The following is a 27,059-nucleotide window of genomic DNA, read 5'->3' on the forward strand; positions in this document are numbered from 1 at the left end:
TGGTCGAGCTGTGCAGACAGACAGCAGCGAAACCTCCTCACAAACCAGAGAGACAGGTAGCTCCTGCTCAGGGCATGAGACATGGAACCCTCGGCGGCGGGAGATCGCATTTTCGCCGCGGAATCCATCCTGAAACGCCGCGTCCGCAAGGTGAGCCGCTCCCGCCCCGCGTGGTGCGGGCTCTGCCTGCAGATGTGTGGCCGCGGCCGGCTCGGTTCTGCTGGGCTCTGCTCTGCTGGGCTCAGCTGGGCTCTGCTGGGCTCCGAGCGGTCTTACTTTAGCGCTGCCTATGCGGTACTATACAGGACTGTCTCAGAAAATTAGAATATTGTGATTTTCTGTAATGCAATTACAAAAACAAAAATGTCATATGCCGCGTTCCATTTGTCCTCGGAAGTGGGGATTTCCCAGTTCCCAGTCGGAATTTTCAACTGGAACGCCCCTCGTAGTGGGATTTCCCACTGGGAAAGTGGGAGAGTCTTCACCATCCCCGAGTTCACATTCCAAGATGGCTGTCCCGGCTGTAAACAGTAGAAGAGAGCTCTGTAAAAATTCGTAGCACTTCATTCTAGTTTTGGTCACACTAAATCAGTCGTATACAAGTATTGTTCGGCATATATATGCTGCTATAGTGTAATTTACATTTTTCATGTGCTATATGCGAACTACAAACTTGTTTACCTACTTTGTAACTGGAACGCTGATAACTCGGTTGTGACGTCTTTCCTAGTTCCGAGTTCCGACTTCCGAGGTAAATGGAACGCAGCATTACATTCTGGATTCATTACAAATCAACTGAAATATTGCAAGCCTTTTATTATTTTAATATTGCTGATAATGGCTTACAGCTTAAGAAAAATCAAATAACCTATCTCAAAAAATTTGAATATTCTGGGAATCTTAATCTTAAACTGTAAACCATAATCAGCAATAATAAAAGGCTTGCAATATTTCAGTTGATTTGTAATGAATCCAGAATGTATGTCACTTTTCTTTTTTTAATGGCATTACAGAAAATAAAGAACTTTATCACAGTATTCTAATTTTGTGAGACAGTCCTAGAGGCCTCCAGACTGTGGCGGATGCATGTATAGGTTGTTAGCCAGGGCGAGCTATGCGCTAACCAGCAGAAGAGGCGATAAGTCACGGCTCGTATAAACAGATGCGGGCACTGGCAGGGCAATAAAAACAGACACGCAAAGAATAGAAGGGGCGAGCCGCAAAACAGCCCGGTTTTGTGGGATGTGGGCTGTGCTGTGAAATGGAGGGACGTGAGTTATTTGCCAGCTAATGGCAGCTAAAGCTATGAAGTCACTGTGTGTGTGTGTGTGTGTGTGTGTGTGTGTGTGTGTGTGTGTGTGTGTGTGTGTGTGTGTGTGTGTGTGTGTGTGTGTGTGTGTGTGTGTGTGTGTCGTCCACATTAAAGGCAGCTTAACGATGGCGATCTCAGTGTGTGAGAGATATAGTTATAGCCACAGTGTTTACCTAGAACTCACAAAAAACTCGACCACAAATAATTGAGTGCATATAGAAATGTAACTCAATGCTGCAAAGCTTATGTGCTTGGAAATGCCTACAGATGACGGTACACGCTGCTGTTTGCAGTGATCTGTGTACTTGTACTCTGAATCAGCAGGCCCTCCAGGCCGAATGGTACTTCCAAGTTGACAGCTACTACTTCATAGCTGTTGACTTACTTTGATTTTAGTAAGAGTAAATGTGAATATTTGGTTAAGAAAAGCTCTCATCCAAATGAGAATTATCAAGAATATTCCCAGGTTCAACTTGTTGTAACTCCTTGTTTAACATGTAATTAACAATATGTATGTATGTATGTATGTATGTATGTATGTATGTATGTATGTATGTATGTATGTATGTATGTATGTATGTATGTATGTATGTATGTATGTATGTATGTATGTATGTATGTATGTATGTATGTATATGTATGTATGTGCAATATCTTTCACTCACTGCAACGTGCAATTATGTAAATATCCATCTGTAAATATCCGTCTGTTATCTTTTTATATACTAGTATTTCTTATTATTTATCTTTCTTCTTCTTATTATTATTGTATACCAGTTACTGTTTATAGTGTGTTTATTATTATTACTGTGTTATTATTTTTCTATTGATGCCTCTTGTTTTGCACTATCCCCTTTGCTGCTGTAAACTGCAAATTTCCCCTCTGTGGGACTATTAAAGGTTTATCTTATCTTATCGTATGCATGGATGGATGGATGGATGGATGGATGGATGGTTTTATTTACTGGACAAATATGTAATCTGATCTCCATATCAGTTTTTGATATTCCGCCATTTGTCTTTCTCTTCCAGGGAAGAATTGAGTACCTAGTTAAATGGAAGGGATGGGCCATGAAGTAAGTGTTACTCCAAGTTACATAACTGTTATTTCAAAAGCCCAGTCTTTTTATGGTTTGGTGAGGTTTTTTTGTTTGTTTGATTTTAATTTCGGCTAAAAAGAGAATCAAATATAATTTGTTTGAAATCACATATATTTGTAATAATGTAATTTGTTTTTGGTCTGTTGCTCCTGCTCTGTGTAGGCACAGCACTTGGGAGCCAGAGGAGAATATTTTGGATGACAGACTGATAATGGGCTTTGAACAGAAGTGAGTAGAAGTAAATTTAGTTCATGAGGAGTGCAAATGTATTTACTTATTTATTCTCACTGTTTAATGATTTTTTTTTTACACTGTGTAATCAAAGTTTGTACTTTTCCCTTGTAAAAAAACTGACATATTACATATTATCAAACAAACATTGCTATACATGCAATATAGAAATCTAAGGTAAACAAAATAAATGATCAAAGATGCATCAAAATATTAATCCAATTAAGTCATTACTCCAAATAACACAAGGATAGCCACTCTATTAGTAATTAAAGACAACTGTTATAGAGGATTCACCCCAAAATGCTCCCAAAAACCTAAATGAACATATGTTTATATATGGAAGTACATTGTTGAAGTGTACAAGTATAGTTGTCTGTATAAGGGTTGACAGAAGAAAGCTTTTTCTCTCAAAAAAGTACTATAGGACCATAGTTTAGGATTGAAAATTTGCTTCTAAACAAACCAATAGCCTTCTGGAGCCGTGTTTGGCCAGATTGCACACTAACGTCTTTGGTAACAATCAAAGCATACCATGTGAGCACAAACATTTCACAGCAGCTGTCAGGCTTGGGCTGGATTAGCATCCACAGAGTGCGAGTATCTTGCAATCATCGGTTCGATCATTAACTTCTCTGCATACTAAAGCATTCTATAAACAAATGTGAGGCTGCTTGACCGATTTGTTAGCGCTTGGTCGTAATTAGGTCGTGTGGTAAGACAATGATCCCAAGCACACCAGCAAATCTAGAGGCAATTGGCTGAAAAAGAAAAGAAACAGTGCGTTGCTGTGGCCATAACAAAATCCAAACCTTGATGTGAATGACATGCGGTGGTGACTCCTTTTTAGATTTGTGCATAAACAAGTGCCTGGAAGTCTCTTTCAATCACAGCGTTCTGCATAATTCTGCCCCAAAAATGTGACTGATAATGTTGTACATGACTTCTATTGAGTGAGGTCTTTACAGGCCCTTGATTCATGGAATGTGATTAGTTTTTCCACACGATGACCTTTTGCATAATCCTTTAATGCCACATTGTAATGTGTCATGTTTTGTTCATCTGATGTTGCATTTAACTATTTTTATTTAACTCTGGGAAAGCCTCCTTTGTTTTTTTTTTTTTATTTGATGTCTTAATATTTAAGCCTTTGAATTGAAAAAGGGCTTACTTTATTCCCCACTGCATTGTATGTGACCTAGGTGTAAACCCTGAAAGACCTCTGCTCTATACCTTCTTACATCTGTCTGAACGCTTACGAGAAACTTGGCAGTTGGTAGTCAAAAGTCCCTCGCATGCAGAAATGAAATGGAAACACAAGTGGTCACAAGAACAAAGAAATCAGGCCGTGTTCAGATGCTGCTTCAGTCTGCTTTTAACAGCGTTATAACAATCAACAACTTTCATCACTGGTATCTCCCTTTACTTATTATATTCATTCTCATTGTTGCATCCTTTTGTTTATCTTTTTAGTGTTTTATTTTGCTTAACTGGTTCAACTTTTTCAAATAAAAAAACAAAATATTTTTTATAAATAGAAAATAACTTTGCATACAAAGTTACATACTTACAAATAATCATTTTTATTTTTCAAACTGTAAACACTCATATCCTCTCAACTTGCCCCTCCCCAAACCCCTTGTGCATCTTTGCAATCCCAGTGTAGCCTTGTTACTACATCAAACTTTATGTATAATCATAAATATATAAAACCATGCTTAAAAGAACCCATTATACTACAGGGTGCTGCACCATGGCCCATGCTATTCATTGTCCCTGCAAACCCCACAGGCTATTGTTCCAGGACTTCCTGGTAAAGTTTCACTCTCTCAAAATAAGTTATCAATGGGTTCCAGGTGCTGTTGAAAAGGCCTGTAGATCCTCCAAGTGTATATTTGATCTTTTCCTACTTAATATAGCACATCAGATCTGTCAACCACGTGGATATTTTTAGCGAGTTAGGGGATTTCCAGTTTAAGAGAATTTGCCTCATAGCAATTAAAGTTGAAAATGCTTTTATATCTTTATCCACTTTTCTGTTTTCTTTCTTTACCAGGGAAAGGGAAAGGGAATTGCATGGTCCAAAGAAACGGGGACCAAAACCCAAAAACTTTGTTATGAAGGTACAACTTTTCATTCTGGACATACATATATATATTATGTGCATGTGTGTGTGTGTACTCCATTTTTAATGTAGCTATTTATATAGAGCTGCTAAATAATTTTGTCTTAGCTAAATGGAACACTGAATGAATTTAATCTGTGTCGGGTCAAATGGGTTCCTTTGTTCAGGCTGCTGCATCTTGCAGAGAAGTGAACATTTCTTGATTTGATTCATTTGGTATATTTTAAAATCTGTTTCAAGCTTTCATCTTACAACGTACTTTTCTCTTTTACGAAAATATGTAGATGAATGTAGATGACTCAGAAAAGCATTTGTGCTTCCCTGCTTTCTTTTTCAGTCTGCATGGAGGAGGAATGGTGTAATAAGATATGTTAAACTACCTGTAGCCACAGAAATGACCCCTATATCTATTATGGGCAGTGCCGATTTTATTGATTGATTGTTTTTTTTTTTTGTAAGCCAGTCAGTTACAGTAGTCCTCCTGTTCTTTGAGCTGCTCAGACTGTTTAGGAACATTTGTATTCATCAATTTGTGATCGCCCGCAGGCTCGTACACACAAAGGAGAGACCAGCAGCCAAGCTTCAAGTAGCCGGCAGAACACAACGCGCTCTTCTTCCTCCACCTCCGGTCGAGCAGCTCCTTCCTCCTCTGCCTCACTTCATCATTTACCATCGTCATCCACCTCTTCTGCATCTGTGGCACCCTCTCCTAAACTCAACTCTCTTGCAGCCACCCACAAGCTAAAGAAAGACATTCACCGCTGTCACCGGATGTCCAGGCGTCCTCTGCCGCGTTCAGATCCCCTGGCGACCACTTTTTCCAGCGCAGGTGGCTTCTCCTCCCGGATGCACGTTTCCCCCTTCTCTGAGACCGTCCGCATCCTTAACCGCAGAGTGAAACCTCGGGAGGTGAAGAGAGGTCGGATCATCCTCAACCTGAAAGTAATTGACAAGCCAGGTAGAGGTGGCGCAGCTGCAGGTGGTAGGAACACTAAAGCAGGACGCCAAACCATCCCGTCTCGCAATCGTATTATTGGTAAGAAGGGAGAGGGCCCTTACAGACCCTTTCAGCCTCCTCTGAAGATGTTGGGGTTCCCAATGTATGGGAAGCCATTCGGGCTGCAGTGTGGAGGCCCCGTTTCTTTTCACTCTCATCCAGGCTCATGCGCCAGCACAGGCACTAGAGAAAAACACGCCCCCTCCTCTCAGTACTTGTCACCCCCATCTCCTTCCAGCTCCAGCGGGTCTGAGGAAAAATCCCCCACCAATGAGACTGTACAGTCTCAGCCTGCCACCGACGCACCCTCTCTCAGCAATGAGAAGTCTTCAGGAGCCCAGAAGGGCCTGAGCCCAAATTCATCTCCTTCCAACTTGTCCTCAGATGCAAATCCTGTGGCATCAACATCTACCTTTTTCCCTTCATCACCATCTTCTTCATTAGAAGGTGATGAGGAAGGTTCTGTGGACCATTCGCTTCCCACAGAGAGAAGCAGGAAAAGTCCTTCCCAGCGCAGAGCCAAACATCAGCCGCCTACCACACTTCCTTCTGTCACTTCTGGGGAACAAACCTCGGCTCCTGTTGAGCCGCAGAGGGTGCCTGCCGAGGGAGACCCTGACTGGCATCCAGAATTGGCACCAAGTTGCAAGGATGTCGTCGTCACGGATGTGACTACCAACCTCGTCACCGTCACTATAAAAGAGTTCCCCTCTCATGCTTCTGGCCCGGCCTCGCCTTCTGCTAGCCCCAAAAATTCTTCCTCCCCGCTTCCTGTCACCTCACAGGACCCCTCAACTTTGAAGCCATAAGAGATCAAATATGATAAAGATGATTTGCCATCAAAGATGAATGAAAAATATCGTGCCACTGTTGCCCCTTCGCCCCTATCTTATCTTACCTACAGGGGTACGTCCATTCTTGTGAAACAGTTCATGAAATGTAAAATAAATCAAAACCGCCCAGCCAGTGAGTTTAAGGAGAAAAAGAAAGAAAGAAAAAAAAAAAAAGCTTATTATTATTGTTATTATTTTTTTAAAGATGATGTATAAATTCAAAACCGGCAGCTAATATGCCATAAATTGCCATATTTTGTCCACTTGCACAGCATTGACTCTTTGAAGCAGACTTGGATGAAAATGATATTTTTTATTCTCCATATACACACATACAATTTTAGCCTTCACGGTGCAATACCAATTGTCCAAACTGTGTGCCCCTCCCTCATCTGGTGTGTGGATTCAACTTTTCTTCATGCACACATGCTGTAAGTAAAAGAAACCTGCTATTTTTAGATGCATACTCTGCTGTGTAGGCTGCTATTGACAGTCTTTAGATGTCTTGTCAGTTTCCTGACTCATCTTGTCATTGGAAGTTCAGGTAGTCGAGGTTAAATGAGATGTTTTTGCACTTGAGACCATTGAACTCTTGAACATTGCATCCGTACAGCAAGGTAAATGCAATGCACTTGACTGCATTACGAAAAACCAAGTAATTGTAGTTTGTGAATTTTTTTAAAAGCCTTATTCTCTTGCTCTCTAACGCACATGCATATATACGTACAGTACAAGTATTTACATGCACACATAACCTTAAAAGCTTCAAAATAATTGACAAAAACAACAGATTTTTAACTTACTGTTGTCCTTGCGATCTATTTCGCTACAAGCCTCAATTTCTCTAAAACCCATCATCTTCTTTAACTCTCTTGTGTTCAGTTCATGCCTAAACTGGCCTAAAATGAATCCAGAGTAAATGCCAGAATTGAACCATAAAAGTTTTCACTCCATCAAGTTGAAGAATGAGCCTCTTATAAAATTAAACCAAAAAATATTGTAGTATGTTGAATCTTTTGGCTGATGATCCAGACCTGTGGAAAATCTGCAGTGAAATTTGTTAACTTGCTTAAAAAGCTAGTAAAAAAACCCGGCTTTTCACACTTTTCGTTTATATCTTGCTGGTTAGTCTTTTAGCTGCAGTAAATGTTCTTTATTAATATGTTTTAATACTAAAGTACTAGTATGAAATGGTCCGCATCAGCGCTTTTTGTGTTTTTCATTCACTCACGACCCCCTGTGCAGTGCTTCTTGTTACATATGTGCTCTATATACACAACATGTAGTGCTTTTTTCCTTTTGCAATCATGCAACAATGAGCATATTGGGGACAATGTAGAGTTAGGGGAATGCATTCGTCCCTTCCACGCAGCACTTTCGAAGCAAGACTTTAGTATACAAGTGACTTCAAGGCAGAACGGCAGAGTGTTGTCATTGTGCCTCTGTTCCGCCTTGGGAGGTAGTGATCGGGATAAAACTAAAAAGAGATGAGTTTGACATGCAAAGATCAGCCTCGTGGCTCTTATCGTTAACACTTCTGTCACGCAAAACTGGCGTGCTGCACAGAGCCACGTCCGTTCAGTCTGTGTGAATTTCCAACGAGGAACGGTGGCAGCTCAACGAAGATGGCCTTTTAGCACCAATATGATACAACTGCTGCATGAAAGAGGTTTGGGAGCAAACTATGATCTTCTGATGGGAAGATCACTCTACATCTTGAGCTGTGACTGAAGATGTAGAACAATAGCTGTGGCCATCACTAGAAGTGGTGTAGGATAGTTCCCTGTTCTGGTGGTTTTAAAAAAAACAACAATATTTTTAGTCATAGGGCTAGGAACTTGAAACCAGATGTTTCTTTTGTCGTAAGAAGTGAAGTCATTCGCTGCCCACTGGAAGTGTTGATTGACCAGCTGCAAGGAGGAGAGAGAATAGCCAGAAATTGACCTATTTATAACATCTAGATAAACGTATCTATTATGTACAGCCATGTCAAAAAGAAAGTACGCCCTCTTTCAATTTGAGATTTTGCGTATCAGTACTCAACTTAAAAAAAACAAACTGTTCCAGGTCATAACGTTGGAAAATGTGACCATATGCATTTATCAAAGTCAAAGCCAAAATGCAAAAGCAATGGGTAAAAACACAGATGGTCTATCTTGTAGAACTACCTGTAGCAAAAATATGTTGCGCATCATTGCGGAAGAATTTTTAATCTTGTTTTTTTACTTACTCTATTGTACATTAGCTGTTTTCCTTCGCATCATTGGTCTTTTGTGTTACCCAAGCTCGGCCAAGCAGCTGTCGGTCACGTATAGTCAATACTTTTACATGCACAGTTCAGTCGGGTGACACTTATAGCTCGCCCTGTTAATAAACTGACTTTATTTTTTCCAATATACATGCATGTGAATGGAAAGGAACTCCACGGGGATGGGTGGCTGAACTGTTTTCTTATTGACGCCACACACCAGAACTACAGATCAATCTTTGGCTTAGTTTGGGACAGCAAACTTGAAAAAAGGCAAACGGTGAACTGGACAGACCGACAGCTCTGTACATTTCATACGTCCTGTAAGCGTTAGTTTTATTTTTCTTCTCTGTATCAATTTGTAAGTCTAGGTATTAGCACGACTTCAGCCGCCTTGTCTGCGTTTGTTGGTATGACTTGAGAGGGTTGGTCAATTTCAGTTTCAGATGGACTAAGATGTTTACTTGCATTTTAAAACTACAATTTCAGTGGGACTAATGCAATAATTAAACATTATTTTGAATGCTATGTAGGTGCACTGACTTGCAATGGAAGCCCAGACCATCAATCCTCCCCCACCATGCCTAACAACATTGTTGTTAAGCATGGGCATTGTTTCAGTATTCTTGAAGTTTGTTCACTTGCAACTTTGCGACCCTAAGCTATTCTGCTTCTTTTATGGGGGAAGAGGCTTTCCCCTGGATAACCCTTCTGAGCAAGCCATACTTGTACAGTCTTTTTTAAATGGGGCATCGTTAGATTTGACGTGCTAACTGAGGCCTGTAGAGACTGAAATGTAGCTTTTGGGTTGTTTGCAATTTCTTTGACCGTTGTCTGACTTTTGGGTAAACCTTGGGTGTGCAGTCATAGCAATATGGGTAAACGTCTTTCCACTTGTTAATAATCTTGTTGAATGATGGACTCAAAATTGCTTGGAAATGGCTTTGCAACCCTTTTCAGACTGAAAGGGAGCAGCAGTTGCTTAATTACTGGTGCCTTTCCCCCCCATGGAACCACTTTCTTTTTGATACATAGTTCTGCGTCTTGGCTTAGGTTTTGTTAAATGGTGAGTATAGTGTGATAGCTAATGTTGTGAGGTTCTTAAATTGTATTTACCTAAGAAAAAAACCTGTAATCTTGTTTTTCTTTTTTTAAATCTCCCAAAATACAATATCAAACTGTGAAAGTGAAATAGGATATGCTTTATTTTTTTACATCACTGTATATTCTGGCCACTCTGAGGTGATTATAGAGCTAAATCAGATTCTCAATTTACAGAATTAGATTTACCGTCTTCGTAAGAAACGAAACAAAATATTTTTAATTGAAGACGCTGTTGGTACTAGTCGTCTTACCGATGGCATCGGGTAGCCTGGTGTTGAAAAGATGTTAGATCTCAGAGGGCTTGATCCATCAACTTTGTGTTCTTGATGGCAAATCTTCTCAAGGTTTATGGCTGCAGGTCACCTCCAGTTGAATCCCAGAAAGCTCAAGTGATCTCTTTTTTTTTTTTTTATTAGATTTTTCTTGCTTTTTCCCCACTTGACAGAAAAACAACACTCTTCACAGAGGTTTTACTTTTGTGGTGCTTGCTGCTCTTTCCACCACGCCTTCTCTGAAGTTGATGTTTAATCTAATGGATGTTATAATTCCTCTGGATGTGTTGCCTTATAGCTTTGTTGTTCACCCTACTTTGGCTCTTGTCACATTAAATATCTAAAAAAAACATTTCATTAATCATGACTTAGGCTTGGTGACTGTAACAATCACGTTGTTGTAATGAATCGGTTTCTGAGTTTTCCGAACGCTTTGAACAGCATGCTCTGTCTTCTGGAGGATGGCATTGCCTCCTCCCGTGTCATGCACCGGTTCTACTTATTCTCATATACTCTACCAGGTTAAACATGGAAGGATTTGTTCACAAATTACGCATCCGTTATTTGAAGAAATAAATTACAGTTACTAAAACTGTTTTTCCATATTTTCCACTGAGTTGGTAAGTTTCTTCTCCAAATGGATATATAGTAATTTGGAATAGATTATTTTGCTATTTTTCATGTCCTGTATCTTTAATATCTTTAGGTGGTGGTAAATAACTTAGCAGTTGGTGAATCTGTAAGATACTGGGCTGCTGAACAATGCTTTTTCTTCATTTTCTTTCATGTATAGGGTAGCACAACTGAACTTAGTGGCCTGTCTTGCAACCAAATAGGGCTCTTGATTTTATTCGAATTTAATGCTTTTATTTTTTCTTGACATTTTTTTTTTCCAAGTCATGTGTTGCAACTTGTAAGTGCTAGATTTCTTTGGCACTAATTGGCCAAAAGGAAGGATACTTGTTTAAATATATGAATTAAGATGTTCAAGTAATTAATTATGTTTTTTTCCTGTTTGTACTGTAATACTTTTTAATATATGCATAATAATGCCAATGTGATGCTTTTTATTTTAATGTCATTTTTAATAATCCAGTATGGGTTTGATCAGAATTTTCTTTTGTGTGTATCAAGACTGCAGTTTTGTCTGGTTTTATGTTAATATGAATTAAGTAAATTGTATTGATGGTAATAAAGAGGAGGTGGAGAATGTCATTGTTATGTATCTGAATTTATGAAGCATGTTTTGCCAACACTTACTGTACAGATTATGTATTCAGTGTTGCTGTTCCTGTTACTGTTTTCTGTGTGTTTCTTGTACAAGGCTTTTAATTAAAAGCTCTTTAAAAAAAACAAAAAAAACAACGGGCAGCCTCTTAAGCTGTCCCTTCATACCATTTTCCCTGCTTACTGCTTACGGATGTCAGGGTCAGGATGCAGAAATAATCTCTGGGAAATTCGTGCCATAAAGCTGCTAAAACTGCAGTTACACAATTTTTAATGGTAAACTGCACCACCTTTCAAGTTTTACTTTTACATGTCTCTAAGGCCTTCAGAATAGATCACTGTGGTCTAAAGAGAACCCCACTTATACCGACAAAAACATGTTAAAGCACATTGAGTAGTACTTTCACCTAATATTTTCTGAACACAGGAATGATCAAAATTACCTAAAATATTGTGTAGTTAATTTAAGCGTAATACCAAAGTGTACCACAGGGAGGCGCTGTTGAACTGCTTGGGTGCATGTAGCGTCACACTTGCAGCATGTGTTTTCTGAAATCAGAGGAATTGTCACTTTTTGAGAGGTATGGCGGCTGTTTCTCGTCTAGAGGATTTTTTCAGTTTGACTCTTTCCACAGGCAGTTACTTTATTACACCATACTGTTAGTGTATGTATGCAGAAAATGGTACTACCTGTGGCTTTTCCATTAGTTCATGGGATGTTCTGCCATGTCTTTTTGGATGCAAACAGCTTGTGACCCAGATAGTAATCATGAAATCAGTGGCCCACATCTGTACAGTATATGCGTGTCTAGGGTGGAGCTTATTCAAAATGCAATTATGGTGTCTGGAAAAGCTGTTATTTACTATAACTGGGCTTCTGCAGCTTTTTGAGAAGTATGATTAACCCCATGAATGAGATATCAGAGAACTCAGATTCATGGTTGCTGATAGGGCGTAGGTGATGTTGGGCATTAGTTTATGATAGTTAGCGTGAGGAGCTTGAATGTGCATCAATATGACATCAACGATGGTGATGACAGCAGGAAAGGTTTGCATATGCATGTATATTTGTGCAGTCACCTCTGGAGATTAATTCAGAATCTGGGTTATTGGTCACTATGGATTGAATGGAATCTAAAATGTTTGACGATTGTGACTATTTTTCTGTAAACAGCTGAAACGAAAACAATGCGCTTCATGCAAGATAATACTTAATGTTCTTATTCAGCAATTAGAAGAAAATAAAGCATAGCTGCTTGTAAGAGACATGAAGTTAGAGCTAAAATAAAGAGAGAAAATAGGAACATTTTCTGTCTGTTTTGGGATTAAAGCCTGCTTAACTGCAATTTGTGAACATGGTTAAAACATCTCAAGCTGAGTTGCAGAGGTTGATTTTTTTTTTTTTGTATATAAGATATTTAAAAAAATTACAAATCACACAAAAAACACCGAAAAACATAGATGAATACATCTCAGGTGAGGGAGATATATGCACTTCTCTGCAAACTAAAAAGCAATCCTTAAATTGTTGTAGACAGAGAACTGAGGCACTCATGAGGGTAAGATTAATAAAATGCCTTTATTATTGCATGGCTAATCCATTTAAAGCGTGTCGACGCGTTTCAGCCAAACTGGCCTTCGTCAGGACAAAAGTGAAATGTTTGTCAGACAGCTCAATTCACAATTAAATAGGTAATTTCAAACAGCTGCTCAGTGTGAGCAGGTAGGAGGTCACATGACCTGAACAGCAAGCCCTGCCAATGACAAGCAGAGGGTGAGAGACTCTGTACTGAAAGAAAAAAAACAAAATCACAGTCAATAAATCAACATTGCACATTTAAACATTGCCTATAGTCAATTCAATAAATCAAAAATGCATACAAAATAAGTATTGAGCCTAAAAAGAAACTAAGGAACCGTCAGAGTCAAGTTCTCCATTCAACCCTTCTTGAATGGAGAACTTGACTTTTCTCCTTTTCTGTAAGTGTATTTTGTATTCATTCTTTGACTATTAGTGTGTTCTGTTGTCCTTTAAGATTGACTCTGACGGTTCCTTAGTTTCTTTTTAGGCTCAATACTTATTTTGTATGCATTTTTGATTTATTGAATTGACTATAGGCAATGTTTAAATGTGCAATGTTGATTTATTGACTGTGATTTTGTTTTTTTTCTTTCAGTACAGAGCCTCTCACCCTCTGCTTGTCATTGGCAGGTCTTGCTGTTCAGGTCATGTGACCTCCTACCTGCTCACACTGAGCAGCTGTTTGAAATTACCTATTTAATTGTGAATTGAGCTGTCTGACAAACATTTCACTTTTGTCCTGACGAAGGCCAGTTTGGCTGAAACGCGTAGACACGCTTTTAATGGATTAGCCATGCAATAATAAAGGCATTTTATTAATCTTACCCTCATTAGTGCCTCAGTTCTCTGTCTACAACAATTTATGGATCTCCCCGACTGAAGAGCACCTGAGGGATACTATTTTTGCAAATACCCAAGCAGCACTCCATGCACCGCGTTCCTGTCTAAAAAGCAATCCTTTTGTAGTACGTGATGCGCGCCCCATTTGGGTAGCGTATACTCTGAATTTGGCAAAGACGATACCTTAGAAGATTCACCTCGTACTTTGTTCTAATTCCTGCTCATATTGCCATGCTCTGTTTTATAGTCGTTGCTCATGCAGCAATATTTAAACAATATGTAAACTCAATATTTTATCATTCAAAAATGTTGCATATGGAGGTTTGAGTGACAATTTTGTAATTGTAACTACACAAAATACAAGATATACTGATGGAAAGAGTCCAAAGTTGAGACTTTCTTTTATGGTTGTAGTATTTGATGAGCAGCTTCTCTGGTTACGTGACCATTTCATAATGAGAGGGTACTTTCTGCATTACATGTTTCCATTTAACTCAAACTTGCATGAAAAGAGAACAAAGAGAAAGAGCAAAAAGGGCGTTTTAGTGAGACGTGATTCCTCTATAAAGCCTCAGAGGACTACTGTGTCAGCAAGGGATCATCTCTTTTAGAGTCAGAGGTGAGTTTTAGATGGAAGTTGGACTCTTTTACTCCTACTCAGTTGAAAGACCTTTGTGCATAAGTCCTACATCTTTGTTTTCTCTTCTGTTCTACAGCATCTGTTCTTTCCGCACTACCACTCACTATAACCATCCCTTTAACAGATATTTGCATTAAATATTAGACCAATGTTATATGTGTGACAGTCTGTGCGCTTGTGTGTTTGCCAAAAAGGTCATGCAATTAGGCTTGATGTGTTAAATTGTGACCCTATAAGTGTGTGGGTTTATGAGTGTACTTGCTGTTATGTGGATCACATACAGACCTGTACTTTGCCTCTGTGGGGGTTTGCAACTGATTTGAAAGTCATATTTTAATTTTAATGAATGTTAAAAAATAAAAATAAAAGATTTTGTGTCTCTAAACTGATATATATATATATATATATACATATATGTATACATTTTCCGTCTCGTATATATATATATATATATATATATATATATATATATATATATATATATATATATATATATATATATATATATATATAGCCTATATAGTTTATATATATAGTTTATTATATATAGTTTATTATATATATTTATTATATATAGTTTCTTCTCCAAATGGATATATAGTAATTTGGAATAGATTGGAATAGATTATATTCCAAATATATAATAATAATAATATATAATATAATATATATATATATATATATATATATATATATATATATATATATATATATATATATATATATATATATATATATGAGACGGAAAATGTGGGCAGAAAGAAAGGGTTAAGACAAAGATCAAAGTATCTGTATAGGCTGGCTTCATGGCATCCTTATTTTTTATAATGGATGATGATAACAATACTAGACTAATATTAATGTTAATACTCATTCTGACTAACTAATTCCTATTGCCAAAATGTACTTACTTTTTGAAGTAAGCCTAAAACTGAGCAGAAATGAATTGATTTGAATTCAAATGAACTAGACCAACCCACTCAAAAAACATGAATACATTATGGACACATGCATGCTCAAACTCCATATTTCGACCTATGTTTCATCGTTTTTTTCCCGTTTTCCTCCTCATACTATAACATACTGTACATAAGCTTCCGAAGGAGGCTGTCTTTTAACTCTGACTTTCTCACCCGGGTGTGGCTCCTCCCCCTAACAGCGGTCGCCATGGCAACGCGCGGAGGAGAGCAGCCTAGCAACAAGGAGACAGAGAGGGAGCATCTTTAAGCAGACAACGCGGTGCCATCAGTATTACATCCTGAGAGCGGCAGGAAGACGACAGCAGCGCCATAGGCACACAGACAGTCGTGAATCAGCTGTTACTCCACGTAAGTGTTTTTATCTCTCAATTGTGTCTTAATATTGTACCAATTGTTTGTTTCCTGTTTTTAATTGCATGTAAAGCACTTTGTGACTTGTTTCGGAAAAGTGCTCTATAAATAAAGGTATTATTATTATTATTATTATTATTATAAGTGTCACATCTTTGTCCAAAAACAACAGCTCTTGTTTTGAGTGTGAAATGTGGAGCTTGAGTTAACCGACTGACATGGCTAGGGTCGTGATGGAAGGCTGCTCGAGTATATGGGCCTATAGACTATTAAGGCTGATTTATGGTTCCGCGTTACACCAACGCAGAGCCTACGGCGTAGGGTACGCGGCGACGCGCACTGTACAGTACTATTATGGTTCCGCGTCGATTTAACGCGCAACCATAATCCAGGCTTTATTCGTCTTATTTGCTGTATTTATTTTGTAACCGTGTCTTTATATCCACAGTGATAATGAAGTTCGTGGTGGTGCTGGTGGGAGCGGGGACTCTGGCCTTCCTCGGAGCGGTCATCTGCATCGTCGCCAGCGTTTATCCCCGGAACCGCGGGGCCCCCTCCGCTGACAACGGCACCCTGAGCTCGGAGGCGCTGCTGCAGCTGGAGCCCGGGCCCCTGGGGGCCCTCACCGGCGCCGGCTCCTACGATGAGGGGAACGGGCTGGGCGGCCTCGGCCTGGAGCTGCCCCCTCTCAACGAGCTCCACCTCGGCGAGGAAACGGGGACGGGGTCGGCCAAACAGTTCAGCTTCAGCCGCCTGATCTGCAAGCCCGTCCCCGCGGGGGACTGCAGGAGCAGAGACCTGCGGCGGGAGGAGCAGGCGGACGACCCGCTGTACGGAGCCGGAGCCGGGGATGAGGACCTGCGGACGGCCGCGGAGGAGCTCCGGCAGACGGTGCTGCAGCAGAACGACCAGATCCTCATGGACCGGCGGACCATCCGGGAGCTGACGGGGAAGCTGAGCGAGTGCGAGAGCGGCCTGGAGGACGAGAGGAGTCCGTCGCCGGCGCGCAGCGTCGGGGTGTGGAGCGGCGGCCGCCGCGCCATGGCCGGGGACGACGTGAGCTCCTCCGCGGCCGCGCAGCTGCAGACGGCCCGGGCCGTGGAGGAGCTGGCCAGGGCCATCATGGAGCTGAAGGACCGCATTGAGAAGCTCGAGGTACGCCTTGAACGGATGGATGAATGGATGAATGAATGAATGAATGAATGAATGAATGAATGAATTCATTTTTTATTTCGAACATGTATATAAAAAAATTAAAAAAAATAAAAGTAACAGTAACATCTTCATATTCACATATATTTTCGAAAAAAGGAGTAGGAAGTATACACTTTTTCCTAGTTCCTACCCCTTTATATGAATTTACATTATTGTTAGTATTATACACAATATCCATATAGTCTATATAAATACTACGTACACATGCCTATTACTACATAATTATCCATATAAGTACATAGAAAATATAAATATTACATACATATTATATCAATATATAGAAAATACAAATATTATATAAATCTATATAAATATACACTATATAAACTACATAAATATCCCTATAAATATATATGTGCTACATACCTAATAATACATAACATATATAACATAATTTTAACTATCCCTCTCAACATATAGCCTAATATATACTACATAAATAGCCACATAAATATCTAAACATATCTTAAGCAAGTATAATATACCTTTTTCCCTATTTTATTAGTTTCTCACACTCCTCGTTAACCCATTTCCTCTTCCATATACCTGTTTATAAATTATTTTTTGTATCTCTTTTTAAACAGATTTATGTTAGTACTTTGTTTCATTTCCTGCTCCAAACTGTTCCACAGAGTCACTCCACAGTTCGATATGCACATGCTTTTCATTGTTGTTTGTACTTTATGTTTTCTAAAATTTAGTTCTCCCCTTAGATTATAGCCCCTTTCTCTCTCTGTGAACATTCCTCTGATATTTTTTGGTAGTATATTATTCCTTGCTTTGAACATTATTTGCACTGGTTTGTATTTAACCAGATCCATAAAATTCATCCTTCACGAAAGAATAACGAGAACGACCCAAACCTGTTGTTCTTTTGGTATACTCTCCTCAAATTGTGTGTGGTAATATACGGAAGAGTATTAGGGCCAGGCAGGAGAAAAATAAAAAAAATAATATTTTAGAGGAGGAAGATTTTTTTTTCATTATGCACTTCGAGAAAAAAGTCGAAATGTTGAGAAAAAAGTCGACGTGTTGAGAAAAATGTCGAAATGTCGAGAAAAAAGTCGAAATTTTGAGAAAAAAGTCAAAATGTCGAGAAAAAAGTCGAAATGTTGAGAAAAAAGTAAAAATTTCGTGAAAAAAGTTGAAATGTTGAGGAAAAGGAAATTTCAACTTTTTTCCTCGAAATTGTATTTCAACATTAATCCCGACATTTCAACTTTTTTCTTGACATTGCAACTTTTTTCTCGAAGTGCACAATAAAAAAAAATCTTCCACTCCATAATTTTTCTTCTCTTGCATGGCCCTAATATTCTTCCGTAGTTATAGGATAATTGGACACATAGCAGAATTATGCTCACTGTAATCCTTCCCGGTCTAATTTAGATAGACTACATATGCATAGTGCTATTTGGTCCATTTAACAGATACACATCCCACTGTTAGGCTGAATTTGACTGTGAACTCGATGTACAATATACGTTAAGAAGTCATCTTCATTGATTTTCTTATTTGTGTACCAAAATGAGAAAAATCCTTCAGGTTATCTGTATCTGTATCTCTCAATAGCAGAGAGATAGTCATGCCTCTCAGAGGGGGTCTCTATGCCATCTTCTGTTGTCTAGTCCACTCTCTGCCTCCCCAGCTCTGTTTTTTCCCCTCCTCCTATAACTTGAGCTCACCTCACTCTGAGAAGTAACTTATGACACAGATGTCCTTTCTGTCTTGCGCAAGTTCTCAGGGGAAATCTTCCCTCCCTCATACTTTCACCCTCTACCCCAGCATCCAACAACAGGATAAGAGACATAAATAAAACATGCAGCTAGCTGGACAGGAAGGAGAGTGGCGGAGGGGGGAGTGCAGGGTGTCATCCTTGTGCGTATTTGTGTGGGCTGAGATCGAGACACAGGCAGGCTAACATATACTGTATGCATAGACACCAACGTTACAAACGCTGCTGCATCACTGCAGGTCCTTTCCAAGCACAATCAGTTACAAGGTTGTCTCTGTCAGTGTGAATTAATATCCTGGATGTTCAGATCCTGCCTCAGCAACTCTCTTGATATTATATATCGCTCTCGCAGCTGTCTCATCCACACTAACAGCACTACCTCTATTTACTCTGCTTCACCAACACCTTTTTACAGTTCATGCTCTGCATAGTCTTCCAACACTTCCACTGCTGCGCTTTTCTACTACCAATAAAACTATTTTAAACCACATAAAATAAAAAGATAAAAAACATTATTTTTGTTACAGCATCAGAGGGAAGGGGCTCCTTTTATTGTCTTTATTTCTCCAAGTCATTGTAGATGTCATCGGCCAACAAGCAAAATTCTAAATAGCCACTGAATTGGTAGGTGAGCCCTGACCATATTTTTTTAATTTAATTTTGATGATTAAAAGTAAGGTAAGGAATTCTACATGAATTTAAACCCAGAATACCTCTTATCACATTCACTGTTCAGCTACACACCAGTTTATGAGGATATTTCTCTGCAAGCGCTCAAGGGACAGGAAGGAGCTAGTTTCCATGTTTTGTTGATGTTCTGATTTCGTATCAACAAACTTGACATCACCCAGAAATCTCTTGCCCTACCTTTAGTGTATAAATTATCTTTATTACCATCAATACAATAAATTGTATAAATTCTCTATAAAATACAAGTGACACTTATCGATATAGTGACTGTTCATGGACACTTGAGCAATGAGACTTTATCTAACCTGAAATTAAATTATACAGAGTTGGAAATCCAATTACAAGATAGACAGAAAATTAAAAGGAAGAAAACATATTGCAGATCATTGTTGTGTCACGCTGTTGACAATAACATAATTTTATCTTGCAAAAGAAAGGCTCTCCTTTCTGAAGTCTAATCGATGTGTCTTATTAGAAAGAGATGTTTTAGATACAGTATGTATCAAAGAAAAAACATTTGGCAGGGAGCGATCACATTTTGTAAGCATGGTAGCTGGAAAAGTTGGTTCCTCAAAACCCAATTTCATAGAAAAATATCCAACACAGGTGCATCATCATACAAAATCTCAGAATAATTCAATAAATCAATAAATCACACTTAAAACAGAAAACCAATATTTTTCATTTGATTTGATCCATCACATTTTCCTTATGATCTTTTCTACTCCGACTTGCATGTGGATCCCTTATAGACCTGCTGTACTGAGGTGATTTTTGTGTGCTGTCACTAATGAATTATGTTCCCTTCACTTGTTTGCTCCGTCCTTCAGTAGCTTTTCCGCAAGTGGGGTGATGGAGGTGCCTAAAGATAGTTGTAAGAAGATTATAAATACCAAATTCACTAGCAATCGTTTCAATTTTGCAGAATTATTAAGGCACAAATCTCTTTTCCACTCTTTATCAACTTAACTCGATTTATTTTTAGTGCAGACATTTTTCTTCATGGTGACTATCACAGTGTGGAAGCGTATAGCGTTCTCACTGTACAAAATGTTTGATAGAGATGCTGCATGCTTCTGTTTAAGCTTCTGCTACATTGCTTCTTATTGCTGAGGGATCAATTCGCCCTCAGGATGGCACGTCACATTTACTGTGAAGTAACAAAAATATTAATGGGGGTGAGGGTTCATGGTTTATTATTCCAAAAATAGATTTAGGCACATTGTAAAATAACTATAAAACATATCCACGTGTCTTCATTATATACGCTTATTTCATACTTGATGCGATTAGCATTCTTTAAGTACGGCGTGTTCTAGCTTGGACAAACAAACTGATTACCGTATTTTCTGGACTATAAGCCGCTACTTTTTTCATAGGTTTTGAACCATGCAGCTTATACAAAGGTGCGGCTATTCTGTGGATTTTTCTTCCACCGCTAGGGGACGCCTTAACCGGAATTAAAATCAAAACTAAGACAAAATAAATGCAAAGAAGAATACGCTACTTCTTCTTTAGCAGATAGAAGTAGGCAGAAGCATATTTCAAACAGATAAATAAATAAATAAATACTGGTTATTTTCTCTTTGTTCTGTCCCGTTTTAATCAGCAAAGTTGCTGCCGTGTTAAAAGACACTGTTAGGACTGTTATTGCATCTATTTAGGTACAAACATGTACATCATTTACAGTTCAAAATCGTTCTGTACTTGTAGTAAATATCTAATCTAACAACATAAATATCTGCGGCTGAAATATCTTTTTTTTTTAAATAGAGCGGATGCGGCTTGTATATCTTTTTTTTATTATTTTTAAAAAAATAGAGCGGATGCGGCTTATATGCAGGTGCGGCTTATAGTCCAGAAAAATACAGTATGTATTATTAGGAGAAGAAAAGTTGCTTAACTGGCTACGATGCAGTTGCTTTTTGCTACAAACTTTTTTTTCTCTCTTCCGTCCTGCAGGCGGAGATAGGGCCTGCTGCCTTGAACCTCACTGACACATCTGTGGGCGCAAGTAGCAGCGGTGGTGTCGGCAGCAGCGGCGGCTCGCCAGGTACTTCTGGAAAGGCTCCTTCTCCGCCCACCGGCAGCGCTTCCTCTCCACCAGCAGTGGCTGCTCCCGGAGGCCGTCGTCCTGCTTCCCCAGCCTCCCCCGGCTCCAAGCCCTCCTCAAAGGCTCCCCTCGGTCGAGGAAAGGGCACCTGGAGGGTGGAGGACCTGGAGGGGGAGCTGGAGAGGAAGATAAAGATGCTGGAGAAGGAGCGGCAAGCTATGAGGAAGGAGACACAGGGCCAACATGAGAAGATCAACCAGGGCATTGACACCGTCAACCACCGCGTCACTGAGCTGGAGACCAGTAAGTCTTCGGGGCAACGTTGCAGACAATAAATTGATGCTTATTAGGGGGAAGACAGCTGCATCGTCAAACTAAAGTACATGAGAGCATTGTGAGACAGGGGTGAAATGAAAGTTTAACTAGCACCGTGGGTGAAGTGGGTCATCACAGCAGTGGAGAAAAAACTGTAGATTAAAATAACATCATTAATGAGAGCCGTAGGCTGTGAAATGTCAAACAGGGACAAGTCGTGAAAAATTCATGCAGCTCAAATAAATCAAATGAAAATTAAATTATCTGGAATCATTTGCTAACTTTGTTTGCTAGATTTAAAATTGCTATTACTCTTTACATTAATGTGACTGATTCTTATCCCTTAATTGGAAGAAAACGTGGTTTAAAAAAAAAGTTTTTTACATGATCTCGCAGTGAGAAAGAATGGAACTGTTAGTTAAAACAAAAATCCCAGAGAACAATGTGTATTTGATAGGTGGATGTTTTGGAAACATATTGAGAATTTGAGGACTGCCAATGTGAAAGCTGATAATAAAAGAAAATCAAATGTGTGGCTCCCCAAATCTCCTCGAGCAGCTTCTCTGCTTTAGGAGCGAGTGTGGCCTCACGTGACAGAGGCTGATCAATGGAGCGCTTGCAAAGCACAAGCATGTGTGTGCATTTGCATAAACTGGAAGAGAAAAAGTAACACTACTGTCCTAGTGTGCATTTTTGAATGTTAAATTCCTCATTGTCTCTTCATCTGCCTTTCTTTGAATCTCTGTTTCTCTTCATCTCCTCCATCTGCATCTCCAAAGCGCTGACAGAGCCTCCCTTCCCCGATGGATTTGTGCTGTCCTTCCCCATGAGGACCAACTACATGTACGGTCTGGTCAGGAAGGAGATAACTGAGATGTACGCGTTCACTGCCTGTGTGTGGCTCAAGGTCAAAGAGGGGGGGATCGGGACCCCGTTCTCGTACTCGGTGCCGGGGCAGCCCAACGAGCTGGTGTTGCTGCAGGGGGTCCACAATCCTGTAGAGCTGCTCATCAATGACAAGGTATGAAGATTGTCTCACATCTAACAATAGTACCTGTTTCTCATACCTGGAGCTTGGGGGTAAAAATTAGCAGCTATGTGATAAATGTAGATGATGATTAATAGGGGTGGGTATTGGGAAGGACCTCACGATACGATATGCATCACGATACTTGAGCCACGATACGATACAAATTGCGATATCCCGATTATGCGATATCCCGATTATTATATTCTACATAGTTCACCGAAAAATTTAAAAATGCATTACACATCTTAAAATCCAAGTTGTATATATGTACATCAGATGATAGTGATGGATCTTAAAATCCGAGTTGCACGTTCATCAGATTATAGTGACAATTCATGGGACAAACTGAGTCAAAACAATGTTTTATTATAACTATACAAGCTAAAGTTAGAACATATTTGTATATGTTTTTCATATTATTTACATCATATGAAATTAACATTAAATTTAGTATGAGGTTGCTTTAATTATGTGGCAAATGATAATAAATACAGAAAGATGGTACTAAAACCAAGGACAGGCACAGTGATCAGTCAGTATAGATATAAATCCATAAATAAATAAACCTCTGTCCATTATTTTTCATTTTTTAAGGACAGGCAATTGTGTTATATAAAAAATAAATTATAAAATGAAATAAAACGTGAAATAAAACCTGAGCTCAGTGCAGGGCCCTCCCAGGGTTGGTAGAGAGTGGCAATGTCCAGGACTGTCACTTAGGTAGGAGCACTGGGTGATATAATGGGAAAAAAATCGGGGATAAAAAAATAAATAAAACAAAAATAAAAAATCGATATTCAAATTTTGAATATCGATATTGAATCGGCTGGAAAAGTATTGCGATATATTGCCATATTGATATTTTTGCCCACCCCTAATGATTAATGTAGATGATAAAAAGGGATTTTATGTTTAAATTGATGGCTCATTCTGGTGAAAAATGTGAATGTCTAGCACCCTTTTAGGTTTGGTTTTAAGCCTCTTAGGTCAAGCAAAAGGAAATAATGACTAAATGATTATAATGTTCCACAGAACAGTGCTTATAAATGTATTTCTTATGTGCCATACACAGTACGTGAGAGGTGGAAAAATAGAGTAAAAACTGAAAATGTCACAGCTGTTCATTAGTGTTTCACTCAGTAGGACTGGAATCAGTCTGTAGGTGGTTTCTGGAGTCCAACGTGTACAGAAAAGGTATAACAAACAGATGGTGCTTTTGAAAAACGCATTCATATTTAAAATCTCAGAAAACAAGAGGAGATAAGAAAAAAAACTTTCTTTAGAAAAGGCACTGAGTTCAGGACAAACTGTTTAAATATTGATGCCATGGTGAGACCCACGGCTCACACACACTATTAAGTGGATGTGTCACAAAGCAGAGATTTGTACACTTTAATGCCCACTCTTTCAGTTATTATGGAAGCAAGGAGTGGAGGACTCTTCAAAACAAACCATTCATGCTAACACATGAATGTCTACTGTTGTACAACATCCGTTCATGGAGCTTGACCTAGTCCAAGGTTGATGAAATAAAAGGGTGTAAGCAGAGCAACCGTGTCCTCTGACTTTCAGGTGGCGCAGCTTCCTCTGTCCCTGCCACAGGATGAGTGGCAGCACATATGCGTCAGCTGGACCTTGAGGGATGGAGTGTGGAAGGCTTACCAGGGGGGGAAGATGAGAGGGAGGGGAGAGGGACTCGCAGCCTGGCATCCCATCAAACCAGGGGGGGTTCTCATACTGGGACAGGAACAGGTGAGGCGGATGGATGGATGGATGGATGGATGGATGGATGGATGGATGGAGGGATGGATAAACATATGGATGGGAAGGTGGTTGGTGGAAGTGAAGATGATCCTCTGATAAGTAATGTGGGTTGAAGGAAGGATTTGTGGATGAAGAGGCTCATAGATATATAAAGAGCTATTTTCAGGGACAGTCATTAGCTCTTCACACATGCACAGGCAGAAGCCTAATTGTGTTTATCCTCACACTGGGGAGCCTCTCGTCTTCTTCATTACTGAGTCTCTTACATTACATAACCATTATGAAATCTGATGTTATCACAGCAAGAAACTGAAGCTCATTCTGCGGTTCATTGTTCATGCAGAAAGGATATAAAGCAGGGAGGCATGAGTCCAATTCAGCAAGATGACGCAATGATGAGACAAGAATTGATTTAATGGATAGATTTGAGAGGGAGCAAGTGTTTTCTTCTAATCTCCCTGGTGGATGATTGATGAATTACTTTTGTGCCAATGTGTTGGATCAATTTTATGGGGAAAATCCTAGGAAATCCCACTCGCGAGAGTAGTCCGAAAGGAGGAAAACATTTTTAATCTCATTTAGGTGGAAACATCAGGAGTCAGTATATCTGTGCATGGCTTAAACTCTATTTAACGAGAGAAGACAACTCAGTACTAAAGCAATTTGCTGGTGGAAGTTTCATTTTTGCTTCAGAAATATACTGTATATCAATGTCAGTACTGGTTTTCATAAAATTGAAGCAGAATTGGATACACACACACACACACACACACACATATATATATATATATATGTATATATATATATATATATATATATATATACCGTATTTTCTGGACTATAAGCCGCACCTGCATATAAGCAGCATCCGCTCTATTTAAAAAAAAAAAGATATGCAAGCCGCAGATATTTATGTTGTTAGATTAGATATTTACTACATGTACAGAGCGATTTTGAACTGTAAATGATGTACATGTTTGTACCTAAATAGATCCTTTCCTAACGGTGTCTTTTAACTGGACTTAAAACTGGACAGAACCAAGAGAAAATAACCAGTATTTATTTATCTATTTATCTGTTTGAAATCTGCTTCTACCTACTTCTATCTGCTAAAGAAGAAGTAGCGTATTCTTCTTTGCATTTATTTTGTCTTAGTTTTTATTCTAATTCCGGTTAGCACTCCCCCTAGCGGTGGAAGAAAAACCCACAGAATAGCCGCACCTTTGTACAAGCCGCATGGTTGAAAACCTATGAAAAAAGTAGCGGCTTATAGTCCAGGTTTTCTTGCTCCAACACACCTGGTTCAAATGAATGGATCACCATCAGCCTGTCATCCAGGTCTGCACCAGTCTGTTAATGATCTATGAATCCATTAAACGAGGAGCTTAATTAGGGAGCGCTGATTTTAGAGGTCAGTGCTGAACATTTGTGATTGGTCAAATGCTCCAATTGTTTTGTTTCCTGCCTCCTTATGTCAATCTTCTTGACTCTGATATACACAGTCATTCTTTAAACCTCTTTAATTTAAGTTGTGGCACAGGATTATTTTTCTTACTTTTTGAAAACACACGAAATTTCAACTCCATCATACAATCAGCTGAGAATCACTGTGTGCATCACTGTGATGAAGACAGCTCCCACTGTAGCAAGAGAAAAGTTCAATAAAAGCTCTAAAAGAACAACAGATTAAAGGGAGTGGGGCTAAAGTACACTTCCTCGCGTGTTTCTATTGTGGAAGGAAAAAGAAAGGATTACCATTGCCCTCATTGTCCATAAGCCCCAAAAGCCAAACTAAAGGGCCTTTTTTCAGAATGCAGTGGAAATGGAGTTGATAGAAAAAAAAAGGACCGCCTCAGAAGACTTTGGCTCCTGGAATAATGTTCTGGGATTGAAATGCACCTCATGGGATATTTCACTTATTTCCATTGCACTCCATAAACCATTTTTATTATTTGGATACAGTGTGTCAACCATGATAAAAAATGACTTTGGTGTATTCCCAGCAATACTTTTCTTTTTTTTCATGTTTACATTCTGACATTCAGACTTGTTTTTGCCAACTGTTTGTGTCCAAGGATACCCTCGGGGGGCGTTTTGATGCCTCTCAGGCCCTGGTTGGAGAACTGTCCCTGTTCAACCTTTGGGACCGGGTGCTGAAGCCCGGAGAGGTGGCCGCCCTGGCCGACTGCAGCTCCCCAGCTCTGGGAAACATTGCCCCCTGGACCGATCACGACGTAGATGTCTACGGCGGTGCCACCAAAGAATCCCTAGACCCGTGCAATGCCTCCCAGAGATCCAGCCCCTCCAGCCCCAAACAATGAAGGGGTCAAGTTAAGAGTCCATCTGGATGCCTAAAGGCATTTCAAATGGAGGTTTAGAGTAAAATTGGCTTCTCGGAAGTGGGAAGCTTGTTCGTGG

General features: G+C 39.4%; 1 protein-coding gene across 1 annotated transcript; it reads left to right on the plus strand.

The window, feature by feature from the left end:
- cbx6a (chromobox homolog 6a) lies at positions 1-27,059 on the plus strand. The gene is made up of 11 exons (XM_061738631.1): positions 1-150; positions 2,345-2,388; positions 2,575-2,640; positions 4,700-4,766; positions 5,315-6,571; positions 15,671-15,839; positions 16,291-16,997; positions 21,442-21,835; positions 22,627-22,868; positions 24,450-24,629; positions 26,717-27,059. Exons 1-11 carry the CDS (start codon positions 82-84, stop codon positions 26,960-26,962), a joined length of 3,441 nt encoding a protein of 1,146 aa, XP_061594615.1. The 5' UTR covers positions 1-81; the 3' UTR covers positions 26,963-27,059.

The sequence above is a fragment of the Cololabis saira genome, chromosome 1, assembly GCF_033807715.1.
Source record: "Cololabis saira isolate AMF1-May2022 chromosome 1, fColSai1.1, whole genome shotgun sequence".
NCBI classification, from domain to species: Eukaryota; Metazoa; Chordata; class Actinopteri; order Beloniformes; family Belonidae; genus Cololabis; species Cololabis saira.